Raw genomic sequence first — 17,282 nt, 5'->3', positions numbered from 1 at the left:
GATGGCCCTAAACTGAATTTTTCCGAAATTTTGTGTGGGAGGTATCCGAAGGAGTGGACCTGTTGAGACCATATTGGCACCTGATATTACTCTGGTAGAAAGTTTACACTATACAAAGTATGGACCAAATCGGTAACTCCCTTCAAGAGTTATCGTGAGCACAAACTTTCCGAACATTTTCGAACTTTTGTGGGGGAGCTACCGGAAGAAGTGGACTGATGTAGCTCATCTTCGAACTTAAACTAAATTTGGGCAAAATATTACGAAAGCCAACATTTGAACCGAATCGGTTCATCCGTTCGAGAGTTATCGTGCGCTCCAGCCAGAAGGACAGACAGACAGACGGACGGACATGGCTAGATCGACTCCAAATTGTCTGAAACACATTTCGTCCAAACATACTTGGGGTCTAAAACCATTCTTTCGATGAGGCACATTTTCATCGCATCAAAGTGTATATACCCTCCTTAGCCTAAAGGCTGAGGGTATAACGACCAAAACAACTTTTATTCTATTAAAAAAGCTCCCGCACAAACAACTTTTAATTTTTATGATATCTGAAATAATTTTATATGTAATATAGAGTTATATATAAAACGATGATAAAATTAGTGAGAAACAAACGGTTGTGTCATTTTGGTTATGTCGTGTGCCCCTATGCCTTGTTTTCAGTAAAATATCTGCTTACAGTGACTTCAAAAAATGTTCAAAAGTTCTGAAAAATAAAAACTCTTTGTGCGGAACTTTTTTTATCGAATCACTTTACAACTAAGATTTTATGTAATCTTAGGTAAAAACTCATCAAAATATCATACAGGGATACGAGGTTGTAAAAAATCATAATAAAATTAAATATATTTTTTTATATTTTCTTTATGTATATATTTTCTTCATTTGCAAGTTCATTGTCCTTTCCCAGACTTGCTTTCGTTATTTTTTCTGCAAAAAGGGGTTGATTATGAACTTTATAATCGTTTCATAATTGCATAAGATAAGATGTCTCTATGAATGCATTGAAAAAAGCTCGTTATACCGCTTCCATTAAATCAGTAGCCATTCGTTCAGAGGCATAATGAAATGTGTTTTCTTCTACTTGAAATTTCTTTTAGACGCAACACTCCTAGCGTATGTACTTATCTTACAAAGTCTGTAGAGGAGAATTATGTCTTAAATGTTGCTTTTTTTTTTTTTTTTTTTTTTTTTTTTTTTGTCGCCTAAGGGTTGTTCAAATCTTGTCCGTCTATGGCTGGGTGTAAGGAAGTCTTAGAAATGCACTGGCGCGATGAAACATGCATACATATAAGCAGGAATTATCCTTCTGAATGGTAAATTGTTCTTTGTAGCAAAACTGGATTATTTTATGTTTGCTTATGGGCGTCTATACTTGGCCTAACACAAGGAAGTCAAGCAAAGTGTCGAAAATATATGTATAGGTGTGACTTTAATTTTGAGAGTACTGTGTCTCGATAAAGAATGTTTGTCTTTCCGTTGGAGAAAAAAAAATTATTTTTATATTAATCCTTCGATATACAAAATTTACATTTTCCGCTATATATATTATTTTTATTTTGCTTGTAATGAGAATTGTATCTCATTTGGTCGAGTTATCTTATTCCTGAAGTAAAGATTTCCCCATTAATTTACCTCTTTTACTGAAAATGTTCACTAAGTAGTTCCTTTTTTTACACCATAGTATTGTCGGGAAAAATGTTTTATTTTTTCAAAAGGAAATGCCTATCTACTGATTGAGTAAATTTCCAGAGCAACATGGGGTTGCATGCCACATTTTCTTTTAACAAACAAAAAATGCAGTGTAAAAAAGAAAAAAAATGGAAACAAAAAATATTTTTTCCATTACTTCTTGGCCCCTCGCATTCATTTATTAGCTGCTATTACAGAGATATTTTTCCTTCTATTGTGTGGCAGCATGGAGGCAGCAGCACAAACAAGAAGAGTTAAATGGCAAAGGAAATACTTAATTAAAACTTCAATATAATTACAAGAGCTGCCGCAACAGCTGCATCTGCAGCAACAGCAAAAGTAAAAAATATGTTAAACATTTTTCACCACTTAAAACAATGACGCGCTAGTCGGAGAGAAGCAGCACGAGTACGACTCTGTATGTATTTCCCCCAGTAGACTTGGTGGTGCAAGTGGCAAGGTTTTTATAAAACGTTTTATGCAACATTTTCTAGAGCAAACATCAATGCCACTTGCTGCTGCATTTTGTCGGCTATTTATTTGTTAATTTTTTTTTAAATTAATTTTCTGTTGTTGTTTTGGTTTATTTTCCGCTTCGTTTTTTGTAAAGCCTTTCAAATGCCGACAATTGAATAGTTCACGTGCTGTGGTGCTCTTTGAGTGGCCTATAAATTCCAGAAAGTGTTTGAAATGTCAAAATTTCATGGAATTTTAAATTGATTTCAAAGTAATAAAAAAACTAGTTTGCATTTAAAACAAATTTCCCATCAATCCTGTCTCCGAAAAAAATCACTTAAAAACAGTACTTACCTTGGGTAAATCACGTATGTGATTCGCATCTAAGAATAGTTCCTCCAATGTACGCGAATAGCGTAAAATCTCTTCGGGTACAGTCGGCAGTGAGCAATGACGTTTGTCCACAAACTCGACTTGGCGATTACAGCCTTTAAATATTGGAATGCACTTGAACATATCGACGGCGGTGGCGGCTTGGCTTGGGCGGCGTCAGTGTTTTGATGACAACAACAGAGTTTAACGATGACAAAAACGTAACGAAACGATAGCGACCGTCTAACGAGAGAACACGACGATAATTACTTCACAACGGCGGCGGCGGCGACAATAACGGTAACGATGATCACAATAACGGTAACGATGTTTAACGACGAACACGAAATAGACACAGACAAAACAGAGAACGATAAAGACACAACTTGTTCGTACTTTCAGAATAGGCGCGCGCTCTCTAATTCAAGTGAAAAAGGTGTAGTGCGAGAGAATGACAACCAAATATCGGATTCTGTTTTCGTTTTATCGATAACTTAGATGATCTTTAAGATATACGAAGTAATAGATAGGATTTTGTTTTGTTATATATAATACTTTTTTTCTTAGAAGTAAAAAACAAACTCTTGAAGAGTTTGATGTATAGACTTTTTTATTATGTGGAGGGTTGATTTTTGTTTGGGGTTGTTGTACTCCTCCTCTCAACGCCCGATAACAAAATAGGTTATTTTTCTTAATATTTGTTGCTGTTGTTGGTTGTATTTACAGTAGAGTCGTCAAACTTAACAAATTAACTGCAAAGAGAGAAAGAGGAAAAAAATATGAATATTAACGTAAAATAATTTAATAAAATTTACAAAGTTCATCAAACGAAGAATGTGTACGTATTTACTATGCCAAATTTTAGGATTTCACAATGTAAAATTTTATCGAGTTCTGATTGTGATATATTTGCAGTATAGTTCCCATTTACATGAGGCAATTTGTGAAGGGGCAATATTTTAAAAAAGTACGAACACGAATATATACAAAAATTTAATGAAGCCTGCCTCTAAGACGAAGCTCGTTCAAATTACATAGTACCAAACTCCTATTATTGTGCATATTTTCAATTTCAATTTTACACGCAAACACTCACGACAAAAAATTAATTTACCCGCGTGACACGAAACACGAGATTTTAGAGAGTCTCCACATGAATACACCAAATGAAATTACACTCACTTCAATACGAAGTCAAACATCGACCGAAGGACAGCTCAAAAATTAAAGTTTTTTGTATGACAGTGCCGAAGCAAAGAATCGCAGACGGGTGTAAATATTTAATTCTGTGGCCCATAATGTGGAAGCACGGTGACAAAGAATAGCTCTTCAAACTCCGGGAAGATCTATACTTGGGAACCAAAGGAAGAACACTACTGAAGATAGAAAAGAAAAATGAAAAATTTTTTGAACAAAGAGCAGAAAACGCGTAAGCGTGTGAAACTTTTTGGGGTTATCATGAATGAAATGTCCCCGTGAGTTTTGTCTTTCCGCCGTTGCAACTTAAGGGAGAAAGTGAAAAACTTCACGGGGAATTACCGTTCATGATAACCCCCCTTATGTTCAGGAGTCAGAACAAAGTCCGAAATTTTTACCAAAGTGTAAAACACCAGACTGAAGCGTATGATGAAGGCACATCCTCTCGCAAAGATTGTGGTGGGAACCTGATAACTGATACAGATAGCCTGCTGAGAATCTGAAAGAAGTACATTATCAAGCTGTTGGTATCGATCATAAGCGTCAATGAATATAACCCAGAACCAAACACAAACGATTCATTGTTTACCACCTTGCCAAAGTGCGATCATGACAGCAATTTATCGGTTGAATGGCAAAATTTGCTTGAGATAATACCCATAGATTGGTCTGTTATGTTCCGTGCACAAGAAAGGAGACAAGACGGGTTGTGCTAACTACAAGGGCAGAAGTCTCGTACCCAAAAATAGAAGGAGTTATCGTAGATGGATCAATTTTGGTACAAGTACTTACCAAGCAAACCAATCGTAACGAAATCGGTACGAAATTCGGACGCTACATCCGATGTCATATGCGAAATCGTAACGATATTCTAACGAAAGTTATATGAAGTGGTTGAAATACGAGGACTGAACGTTAACTAGCTGGCCTAACAATGGAAACGCGAATATTTACCATCAAAAATGGTTTTATTGTTTTCTTAAATAGTGTCCAACATGATTCATACACTTTTTGTCCGCTCAAACCTATGGGCTAAGCACTTTTTCCACTCGGATTGAGACACCTCCACAGCATGGTTTTTGAACGCTTTTACATCATCTTCAGGCGACAAAAATCGTTGACCCCGCCTTTTTTCTTAATGTGCTGGAATCAAATGAACACGATTTGAATCGATCTGTGAGAGCTCGCATTGTCATGATGCAGAACGATTCGTCTTCTCTTGTTCGTTTTTCGAATTTCTCAGGAGACTTCAGGCAAACAAATTGTAGTGTAACACTCAGAATTAACCGTCCTACATTTCTCAAGCCGTATTGTCACCACACGCTCAGTTTAACCGAAGAAACATGCGAATTTTTGCTTCGAAGTGCTTCTTACATGAACAACTTTCATTGGATTTGGCTCGTTTTCGAAGACCCAGACGTCCGATTCAGGCGGACCCAGTCGCGTCCAAGGTCTCCATAAGGACCCAATAAACCTTGTGAAATTATAAGACTTGTATTCTCCCTTTCCTGGGGATTTAATTCAGACGATCTTATAAACATCGTTCGAAGCACCGCGATCGATTTTATGCACAATTTCTTTGAAACAATCCACAAGAGCCATTTTCGAGCGATTGTTGAATTTTGATGGATCTAACGAGAAAAATCTATTTTTGCGGCCAGGTGTTTATGCAATATCAAATAGTTGTTGGTGGAGGAAATGCGCAAAGATGCCTCTACCTTACGGTATATAACTCGGCGATACCGCATTATCCGTTCACGCACGGCATATTTCTTTTCTGGCACAACGGTGGATTTGGCCGCCATGACAACCTTCGTTTTTTGCCGGTCACGATTGAATTCATTAAACCAGTTTTTCATAGTCCTAAAGGATGGTCCTTTATCGACATACAAAGATTTAATTTGATCGATGCATTCTTGTCGTGATTGTCCACGTCGAAAGTTGTGAAAAATTCATGGACGAAAATGTTTACCAGTAAATTCCATTGTTTTGCTAAGCGATTTTTTTAAGTCACTGTAAACAACACTTCACATGGTCGTACTACAGACTGTCCTGAGTACGTCTGGGCTAAAAACTGTCAAACTATCAAATGCCGCCTGGCAACACATGGTGTTGCCTAGGCCAGACAGTTTTCGTGCAGCCCTCGCAATTTCGGAATGAAATGTGGGTGCGAAATCGGATAAATTTAGGTCCGACTTCTGAACGAAATCGGAAGAAAATCCTTGGGAAATTCGGAAGGGAAATTTTTTTTCTTCCGAATCTTTGTACAGATTTCTGAACGATTTCGGAACAATATCATATGAAATTCGGATGTGCCTTCCGAATTTTCGTACAGATTTCTGAACGATTTCAGAATAATGTCGTATTAATATCGAAAGAAAAAAAATGTGTCCTTTTTATACCCTTCTGTCCGTCCGTCTGTTGTAATCACACTATCTTCGGAACGAGTCGAGCTACACGGCTGAAATTTTGTACACATGTGTTTTTGGTCTTAACATAGATCAAGTTCGAAGATGGGCTATATCGTTCCACGTTTTGGTATAACCCCCATATAACGGTACCACCCGATTTCAAATATTTTGAGTTTTTAGCTACATTTTCATACCGAATTGGCTACAATTTGACATTTAGGGTTCCCAAGGACCAAGAAACTTCTGCGCCAAAAATTATGGACATGGGTCCACGTTTTCTTATAACTCCATATAACGGTACCGCCGGTTTCCGGTACTTTGACGTTTTTAGCTACATGTTCTGACCGAATTAGATATAGTTTGGGATTTAGGGTTCTCAGTGTTAAGAAACTTCTCCACCAAAAATTATATGGAGGTACCGCCCGATTTAAGCTATTTGGACGTTTTTAGCTACACTTTCAGACCGAATTACCTATAATTTGCCATTTATGGTTCCCAGTGGCCAAGAAACTTTCCCATCAGAAATTATAGACATAGGTCCACGTTTTCTTATAGCCCCCATATAACGGCACAGCTCGTTTTCAGATATTTTGACGTTTTTAGCCACATTTTCAGACCGCTATAATTTGACATTTAGGGTTCCCAGTGACCAAGAAACTTCTCCACCAGAAATTATGGACGTAGGTCCACCTTTTCCTATAGCCCCCATTAACGGTACCGCTCGATTACATGTATTTTGACGTTTTAAATTAACATTTTCTCGCTCAATTAGCTATAATTTGGCATTTAGGGTTCCTTGTGTTCAAGTAACTTCTCCACCTAAAATTATGGCATAGGCACTTTCGCAACAGAAAGAAAACTTATAATTCCATATTAGCTCAGAGTATTTCATGGTGGAGGGTATAACAAGTTAGGCCCGGACGAACTTAACGCTTTTTAACTTGTTTATTAATCAATTTTTCTTTGGTATGTTTTTTCTATTTCAATATAAAATGCCAAAAAAATACAAGTTAATAAATATTTTGTTCTGGCAAAAGACTACATTGGGTTAGATTTTGATGGGAACTTTATCCTCAGATAAAAATATCCAAAAAAATATTGTCATTTTCCCCAAAAATTGTCTTCGAACTTTTTTGAGTTTTCGGGTTTGAGTGACTTGACCGCGGAAAATTGAGTAATCCTTCGTCTATAAATTCATTAGTCTATGGTTACAGTAGAACACCGTAAACTTTGCATATGAATATGTGTTCCTCTGTGCAACATTTTTAAGGTGATCTTGTGCAAACAATTCCAACTAAGGATTTTTTTTAAAGTACTGACCCAAACGACAAGAAACCCTAGTTGGGTTTTGTTGTGTCAGATCCAGCTCGGATTTTATGGCCCCATCTAAACATGGTTAAATATTGAATTTTTAAAGAAATTTGGGGCTATATCTCTGAAGCCAATGAGAATCTTCTTCTGACCTCTGAAGCAAATTTGTAGATAAGGACAAGAATAAAATATTTGGAGAAATTATGAACTCGAAAAACTACATTTATTGCCTCAAATATCAAAATATATGCAAAAATGCCACAATTTTTATACATTTCGCACCGTATCTCCAAAAACGTTAATTTTCTGTATACCTATTTTCTTTTGGAAAAATATTCCCTGGAATGTAATACACAACTCTTCAGAACATGTCATGGTTGTAAAATGCCTATATCCCGTTGTTTTCAGTACATTTTTCAACGACGATTTAATAAAAATGTCAATAATGTAGTGAAATCCGAAATGCGAGAATAAACTGTTGTCTTTGAAATACGTGTTGTAAAAGATATGATGCAAAATACCGCTGAAACAACATGAAGTAAGCATTTTGGAGTTTCAGAATGTTCTAAATTGTTAAGAACTTTATTTGGAAGATTTTTGCAAAAGATTACTTGGTTCAACTCCCTATAGTTTAGCCGATACTGACCAGAATTTCAGCAATTATATAAAATGTTCTATATTTTATAGATTTTGATGCCCTAGATGGAGTTTTTCTTATGTGGTTTTTTGAATAGATAAGTTCTACTAGTTTAAGGCTACAATATTGCTAAAGACAGCAAGGCCAAATCCCATTTCTTTTCTGAGATAAAGGCCTGATAAATGCAAAAAGTGTAGATTTAGCCCGGTTTAGATGAGGCCATAAAATCCGAACTGGATCTGACAGGACAAAACCCTACAAGGGTTTTTGTAGTCTAAATCAAACCCGTTCGTTGGTATTGATATTGTTACGAAGTTTTTCGGCAAATCACACACACGCGACCCGGACGCAAAGTAAGAGAGCAAATATTTTGATTTTTTTTACTTCAGTCTTGTACTGAATGTCATGCAAGCAGGTTGATGCCGCTTTATTTGTTTGTTTTTTTTTTTTTTTTTTGGGTACACTGAAAAGATTTTGCAGTTGTACAGCAAATATTTGGAGGGAAGAATTTGAAAATGATTTTTTGTTTTGTATTAATATTTTTAATGAGTGGATAATTTTCACTGTGAGGTAGAAATCGATGTTGTTTAACAAATTTTATTTTTTTATCTAAATTTACCCGAATTTCGTTAATTTTATTTTATTATATTTAAGTTAAGACCCTAATGTAAAAAAAATAAAAAAAGAACGAAATCGCTATCATTAATTAACTCTTAGCAATCGCAGTTTTAATAAATGAAACTGAAGTGGATACTTTTGACTGTGACTCACTGTATATTATTTTTAATTTTAATCATACAAAGCGAACGCGCCAACAATTTTGCCTTTTTAGGCGAAGATCATTTTTAGTATTAATTTTTTTTTAATTTATTAATCGAGTTTTTATGTCTGTGAAAATAAATTCGTAAACAACTCCAGCGTCTCTGCCCATTTTGATTTAGACGCTTACCAACACTGAAAATATTTTTATGGTAAAAAACAAGAATTTAAGTATAAAATCACATTAATTTATAATAAAAATTAAACAAATTTAATGCAAAAATGTTTAATTAATAATATTACATAAAATATGCCAACATTTTATTAATATTTAAGCAGATATTTGAGTGTGAATTATTATTCCGCCTCAAGTATCCCACGTGCCATATATCAACATACACCATACGATAGGTAATAAAAATACCTATCCGACAGTACCCGATATATATCCCAAAACGTTTTGGTTCACGAGATATCAGCCAATTATATATATCTGCCGAAGGGCCCATATAGTTAATGGCCAGTTTCTCAGGAACGGCTCCGCGTGCCATATAGCGACATATACCATACGATAGGTAATCAAAATACCTATCCGTTTCCCGAAACGTTTTGGGACCCGAGATATCGGCTATTTTATATATACCGAGGGCCCGTTCGGTAAATGGCCTATTTCTCCGGAACGGTTCCACGTGCCATATAGCAACATATACCATACGGTAGGTAATAAAAATACCTATCCGACAGTACCCGATATATATCCCAAAACGTTTTGGAACCCGATATATCGGCCATTTTATATATATGCCTAAGGGCCCCATATAGTCAATGGCCTGTTTCTCAGGATCGGCTCCGCGTGCCATATAGCGACATATACCATACGATAGGTAATAAAAATACCTATCCGACAGTACCCGATATATATCCCAAAACGTTTTGGAACCCGATATATCGGCCATTTTATATATATGCCTAAGGGCCCCATATAGTCAATGACCTGTTTCTCAGGAACGGCTCCGCGTGCCATATAGCGACACACACCATACGATAGGTAATCAAAATACCTATCCGACAGTACCTGATATATATCCCAAAACGTTTTGGAACCCGATATATCGACTATTTTATATATACCGAGGGCCCCGTTTGGTAAATGGCCTATTTCTCCGGAACGGTTCCACGTGCCATATAGCAACATATAGCATACGGTAGGTAATAAAAATACCTATCCGACAGTACCCGATATATATCCCAAAACGTTTTGGAACCCGATATATCGGCCATTTTATATATATGTATATGCCGAAGGGCCCCATATAGTAGATGGCGTGTTTCTCAGGAACGGCTCCACGTGCCATATAGCCATATATACCATATCATAGGTAATCAAAATACCTATCCCACAGTACCCGATATATATCCCAAAATGTTTTGGAACCCGATATATCGGCCATTTTATAAAATCCCTTTGATATATTCCAAAGGGACCTTCATGAGTCATGAGTCGTCTATTTCAGCATAATGATAACATGCCTTAGTCCACTGCAATATTACAATATTATATGAAAGAAATAATATATATATAATATATAAATTACTTTGCATTTTTCATATCTTTATTTGTAAATATATTGAATATTTTTCATACACATACATTCAACACATTTTTTGCATATTAGACCTCGAATATAGTTACAGAAGGACTGCTATTAGCTATTTTCGTCCAAAATTCGGGAATAAATTGCAATAGTTAATCATATCTAGCACATTTTTCTTAAGTATTTCAAATATTCGCCCGACTTTTTATTCATGTAAAAATTTTAATAAAATTACCGTTATTTTTACATATTTCTATAGCAGAGGCATTCCAAAAGAAGAAAAGAACAAAAATTTGCGGTATTTTGCTTTGAAAATCCTTAAAAACTCCAAATATATAGTGTTTATAGGTGTACGAATACGAACTTTGCCAACCACACAGGCGCCATCTATACCTAAATGACGGAACAAATTAAAAATTTGTTTTGTTATTCTTAAATCTTTCTTCGTTATGGTAATTCCTATCAATTATTTCATATTTGCACATAAAATATGGAATTAATAGCGATTTTATTCATTTTTTTAGGGGTGTACGAATATGAACTTTGCATACTGTATATACAAAAGGTGGTTGTTGTGCGAAGGGAAATTTGTTTCCGACATTTCGCTCCGAATTCGTCCCGAAATCGAAAGAAAAACATTGATATATTCGACATTCGCTCAGAATACGGAACGAAATCTGAACGAATTCCACTTGTAAAAAATTGTTTAGAAATCGGAACGAAATCTGAACGATGTTGCTTCCGAAATTGTTCACATGTGTCGGACATCCGACAATGGGTTTGCTGGGAACCAACGTCGTATGTGATTAATGAATTAAACTAAAAACTATAATATTTTTCTGATTTACAACAAAAATATGAAAATGAATTCTAATTTTATCAAATAAAAGCGAATACGATTATGGTGATGATGACTAAACGAATGGCAACTATGGTTAAAACTGGTCTCACAACCATCATAAAATGAAACGCTGATACATACAAACAAGAAAAGAGGGTAGGGTAGGGTGGGCATAACTAAATATAGAAATAAACCACAGCTTCTTAGATTTGATTTATTTTTATCTATATAAAATTAATGATGTGTGGTTAGATAATATTAACGCTATAACTGATTGTTCGTAAAATGTTAACCGCTTCTATAGAATTACAAAACAACAATAACAAAAATAAAATATATTTCACCCCATGTGGACCCCCCTCACAATGGAGATGATTGAGTGATGCAGGTTACTAGTGTTGGGCAATCTCGTTCATTGAGCGGATCGATCTTTTTCATTCCGTTCACCAAAAAGATCCGGGTCGTTTACTTCGTTCGTTGGCTCTTTTTCGTTCAACAATACATTTGACTGTATTATTTTCTTTTGAAGTCGTTCGTTCTCTGCTGCATATGACTCCGTCGTTCTTTTCACCGAATCGTTCTTATGAAAATGTTCGTTCACGAATGACACAACTGTTGTGTTACTTGCTTGTTTGTGTGCTAATGGGGGTGGTTTTGTTTCTGAACGTAGTGGTGGTGGTTTTGATATGAAAGAACCAGATGAACGAATGATGCAAAAGAAAGATATGACCGATATGTGCTACTGAATGAGGTGAGTTACTGAGCGAGAGTAGCTCTCTGAATCATTGTTTGTTTTGTGTGGAAATTTGTGCTGCTTTCGCTAAGGCAGCGTTTGTTTAGAGTTTGACTGCAAAACCAATGCTGTTAATTTTGTAAGCAGCAATGACTCGTCCATCGGGGATCTAAATGAACGATATAAAAGAATGAGCTGGATACGAATCCGTTCGTTCTTTTGACGGAATCGTTCCTTTGAGCCGGTTCGTTCATGAACGACACAACTCTACAGGTTACTTCTTGTGTACTTTTTTAATTGTTGCTCTTTGCTTAGGCCAGGGACGAGCTTCTTTGCTTAGATCGTATAGTGAGGGCGCCCACTGAGTTGTTTTTGCATTTGCTTCTCTCTCTCACGTACAGTGTAAATGAATGAAAACAAACAAAAACATAATGTGGTTGTTGCTTTTTTCACTCATACGTTCATACATGTCTTCGCTTTGGCTGTATTTCTGTGGTCGTCGCTGGCTTAGGCAAATGAATTTGAGAGAGTTTTAACTCACGCACAACAAATACCCTGGCCAAACAGTTATAAACAAAAGACAGACAGACATACGCCACATGATATGGTTACCAAAAATATAAGGGCCAGAAGGGAGGGGAACAGACAACAATGAATTGAAATACCAGTCAGATGAAATAATGCTTGGCCAAACAACTATTTCGAATGGAGTCTAAAAAAAATAAGAAGCAGAAGAAGACAAAAGAAGATGAAATTTAGAAAGAAAAAATATTAATGCTTACTCACAGCCACAGCCATTATTTCATTGGTATAACAGAGAACGTAATAAAAAATAATAAAGCCAACAAAACAACTCCCCAATAACTTATGTACTACTGACTGACTGGGCCAACAAACAAAACGTAGAGGCCAAGATGAAATCACAAAGCAAACAACCTGATAAATATCTATAACAAAAGAGAATTTCAATGAAATTAAACGCACAAAAAATTTGATATAGGCAAGAATAAAAGATATTAACTTGCGCCGGAATTTTATTCTTCTGTTTTGTACGTGAAGGTATGACGTTGTTCGCGTCATGATTGTCACCATCATCGCCACAGTTGGGCCCAGAACAACAACAAACCAACAACTCTCACACAGGCACACACGTGCATTTTTTAACCAAAAGCAGCACGTCACACAATCCCAACAATCCCAGTAAAAACAGAATTTGTTCTCAATTTTTTTTTTTATTTGGTGGGGGTTGGTTATTTAAACCGAGTTCTGCTATAGCTTTGACATGAGAATATCGTTTTTGTAAGATTCGTTATACTATTTTGTTCGTTCGCAGGTTGCCGCCATCAACAACTTGGCCGATGAACGTTAAGTTATTCGGGTTTTCTATTGTCTAGTGTTGGATAGGTTATGCGTCGTTGGACTTGTTGTTCATATGCGTGTGTGTGACACAAGGTATACTACGAACAACAGCATACAGTAATGTACAAAAGTTTTTGGTCGACAGTCTCATAGAGTAATCTTGCCTAATCCATGGGACGTTTAAAGAAGTTTAAAGATTTTAATCATTGGATTTAGGGTCCACTATCTACCTGCAGTTGGGATTGCATGACAAGTCAGGTATTAGTTGAACCCAAACTTCCCAGCAAACAAAATGTCGGATGTCCGACACATCGGAACAATTTCGGAAGCAAAATCATTCAGATTTCGTTCCCATTTCTATACGATTTTTCGTAGGGGAATTCTTTCAGATTTCGTTCCTATTTCGGAGAGAAGTAAATTTCCCTTCTTTCGATTTCGATACGAATTCGGATCGTTATGTCGGAAACAAATTTCACTTCGCACAACAACCACCTTTTTTGTATATATGTATTTAACAAGCAAAATTTAAGTTTGTTGTCGAAAAACAAAATGGTTGGTTGTAAAATTCGCATATACAGCTTTGTTAAAAATAATAGGATAGCACATCCACACCAAGGGAATGGTCGTATAAACATGGTTAACTTCTCCATTTTTGCCTATTTTGTATTTATTTAACATTGTTGACATCCCAACAGTCAATTTATTAGCAGAAATGTGGCAAGTTGTTTTAAATCATTTACTGTTTACACCAACATTATAAATCTCCTTCAAAATAGTTGTTCAAAAAAATAGGAGTGCAGAAGAAAAGGACAATAAAAATGTGTTTAATTGAGTTTAGGATCAAAATTGTCTATATTTTAGTGGAAAGTAGTGAATCCAATTGATGTTATGAGTTTTGATGGCTGTTTGAAAACAAAAGCGGCGATTTGTTCCCATAAATTGAGAACTCATTTGTTAGCTCAATGGATTTTGTAGACAAAACCGTTAGTGATTTGAGTTTTTGATGCTCTGACTGTTATCTCGAACAATATATAATGAACGGAATCCCAGAAATTTGTGTATTTTGATCCTTGAGCCGAGTTAAAGCCGGTTTCCATTACCTCTTTCCGTAAGGATTGACCAAAAAAACGTATCTACAAGGCATTAATTTCTCAATCAAATAATATTTTGAGGTCCTCAGCATCTGAACTTCACGACGAATAATTATTTTGTTCATATTTGAAAAATTGGATGATTGGCACATATGAGACATTTTTTCATACGCTTTGTTAAGAAGCAAACTTTCAAGACAAACTTTTGAAGTTGGCCTACGATTATGTTTATTAGGATTTGCATTGAATATTACACAGTTTTCTAATGGAAATAACCTAAATGAAGTTTTTTTGAGTGAAAAACGTAAGTTTATATTGATAAATATGGTACGGCCAACCACAGTGTAATCCCAGCCTACCTATCACAAAATGGTGCAAAATACAATTCAACCGATCATGTTTTAAAAATTTTTTGAATAGAAGCAAAATTGATTTTGTACACAAAGTTAACATCCTGAAGACTTCCAAATATTATTTGGTCGAGGAATAAATTCCTTATAGATAGCCTTTTTGGCCGATCCTAACATAAAGAACTAATGTGAACTGGCTGTTGGCTCAAGGATCAAAATACACTAATTTATGGGATAACAATCATATATTGTTCGATGTAACAGCCATAGCATCAAACAAATCTAATCATTAAAGCTTTTGTCTACAAAATCCATTGAGTTGCCCAATAAGTGCTCAATTTATGAAAAATATTGCTGCAAGGACAATCACCTGTTTTTGGCTACCTCCAAAGGACTTTAGTTTTCAAACAGCCATCAAATCTCATAAAGTCTATTGGATTCACTACTATCAACTAAAATATTGAAAATGTTGATCCTAAACTCAACTAAAACTGTTTTTATTGTCCTTTTTCTTACGCACTTCTATTTTTTTAACAAAAAAATTTAAGGCGATTTTTAATGTTGGTGTAAACATTAAATATGTAATTTAAAACAAGTTGCCACATTTGTGCTAATGAAGTAACTGTTGGGATGTCAACAATGTTAAACAAATACAAAATAAGCCAAAATGGATAAATGTAACCACATTTTTTGACCATTTCCTTTTTTTGTATGGTCACTCCTATTATTTTGAACGCAACTGCACAATTTTTAAATATAAATGCAACATATAATAATTCAAGCTAGTGCTGATAGACTCAAGATATTCGTACACAAAGTTTATTACAAAATGATAACAACAGTGAAAATCAGTAGATACGTTTGAAATTACAAACTTTCAATAAAAAACATAACAAAGAAAAATTGATCAATCAATCGATCAATAAAAAGGAGGCGTTAGAGAAAAAAATTTTCCTTCGATATTCATACGACATTATTCCATAATCGTACAGAAATCTTTACAAAGATTCGCCAGTTACCTCAGATTTTGATACGACATTATTCTGAAATCGTTCAGAAATCAGTACGAAAATTCGAAGGAAAAATTAGAATTCCGAATTTCCTAAGGATTTTCTTCCGATTTCGTTCAAAATTCGAAATATCATAGAATATATCGATCTGATTTTTTTGGAGCTGCTTTTAATGGGTAAGCAACAGTTAAACTAAAAACACTTTCAAAATAGGACCATGTTTTCCACAATACCTCTGAAACATATAACAAAGTACCAGCTGTGTCGACAGAGATATACCTCCACTCTCGTACCTAAAGAAAATAAATAAACAAAATGCTTCTGGGGTTTTTGAGTTATAGAGCCAAATCCTCATGAAGTTGGAATTGTCCCCTAAAAAATTGTACCGTAGCACAGTGGTTCAGAAATCGATTTTCCTGGTCAAAACCCCAATTTTTTGTCGTCACTGACTGTTAATTTCAATATGGCTTTCATTAGTAAACATATTGAACCTATAGAAACCAAAAAAACTAGGTCAACATATTGGAATGTGGTATGGGTGTGCCGTACTCCTAAAGAATACAATTTTAATTATGGAAAACACGTCATTATTGCAAATTTCTGGAGGAAGAAATAGCTATTTCTTGAATTTTTCGGGAACAGCGTGGAACAATGTTTCGTTTTCGCAGAACGATGCCTGAGATTTTTCTTTTTCAACCCATTTATACTTTTGTACCCGACCCATTCCGTCTGTTTAACACTTTTTTACATGTAATTATAGCTTTTTTTAGACAAATTGGCATTTTTAAACATATAAGTTTTTATATGAGTCTTATGATTACACAATGAGAATTTTGTTTAATTTTTTAACAAATAGGTATTAAATTAAAAAAAGAATTTTTAATTAATGTGTTATCTGTCAAAAAAAAAAAAAATATAATAATATTTCTATCCCTTCAAAAGTTACAGAGGTTTGACAAAAAAAAAAACGATTCTGAGCCACTGTGCGTCGTAACTACGATCGCCTATGTATGTTTAAAAACGATCACAAGCGAGTCCTTAAGCTGCACCCTTCCAAACTTGTGTGGGAGGTGCAGCCATTTTTAAGGTTTATGGCATATTAGTCAATAGATTTGACTTTACCAAGAAGTAAAAAATAGTCAGTCGACTAAGTCGACATAGAAATAACCTCATATAACCTGAACTGAAATTTTTCATCTATGGATAGATCGAATACAACCAAAATTATTCTCTCCAAAAATTATGTATTTAGGGGCGTTTCAGAATTTTGTGGCCTTGCAGCATGGCCATAATATAGCTGGAAACATAACTACAAGGAGTACCTTCGGTAAAAATTTGCAAAGGATCCTGAAACAAAATTTAAGGCACTTAAACAAAAATGTTGAACCTTTGTGAGTAAGGTATCCCATCGATATGGACACACAGCAATGGTCTTGGAGTGAACAAATCTAAGAAAGAA

At 35.2% G+C, this 17,282-nt stretch overlaps 1 protein-coding gene across 25 annotated transcripts in view; it reads right to left on the bottom strand.

Moving 5' to 3' along the window:
- The window catches only part of LOC141388847 (protein lap4-like), a 667,534-nt gene that overhangs the window by 645,669 nt on the left and 4,583 nt on the right, over positions 1-17,282 (bottom strand). For all 25 annotated transcript variants that reach the window (XM_073959312.1, XM_073959313.1, XM_073959314.1 and 22 more), the window contains exon 2: positions 2,512-3,281. In XM_073959312.1, the coding sequence (XP_073815413.1) occupies positions 2,512-2,673 (162 nt within the window). In that variant the 5' untranslated portion in view covers positions 2,674-3,281. The remainder of the gene's footprint in view (positions 1-2,511; positions 3,282-17,282) is intronic.

The sequence above is a fragment of the Musca autumnalis genome, unplaced genomic scaffold (assembly GCF_047663935.1).
Source record: "Musca autumnalis isolate F117 unplaced genomic scaffold, ASM4766393v1 scaffold_1, whole genome shotgun sequence".
In the NCBI taxonomy this organism is placed as follows: Eukaryota; Metazoa; Arthropoda; class Insecta; order Diptera; family Muscidae; genus Musca; species Musca autumnalis.
The sequence above is the reverse complement of the archived record's forward strand: the minus strand, read 5'-3'. Positions and strand labels throughout refer to the sequence as shown.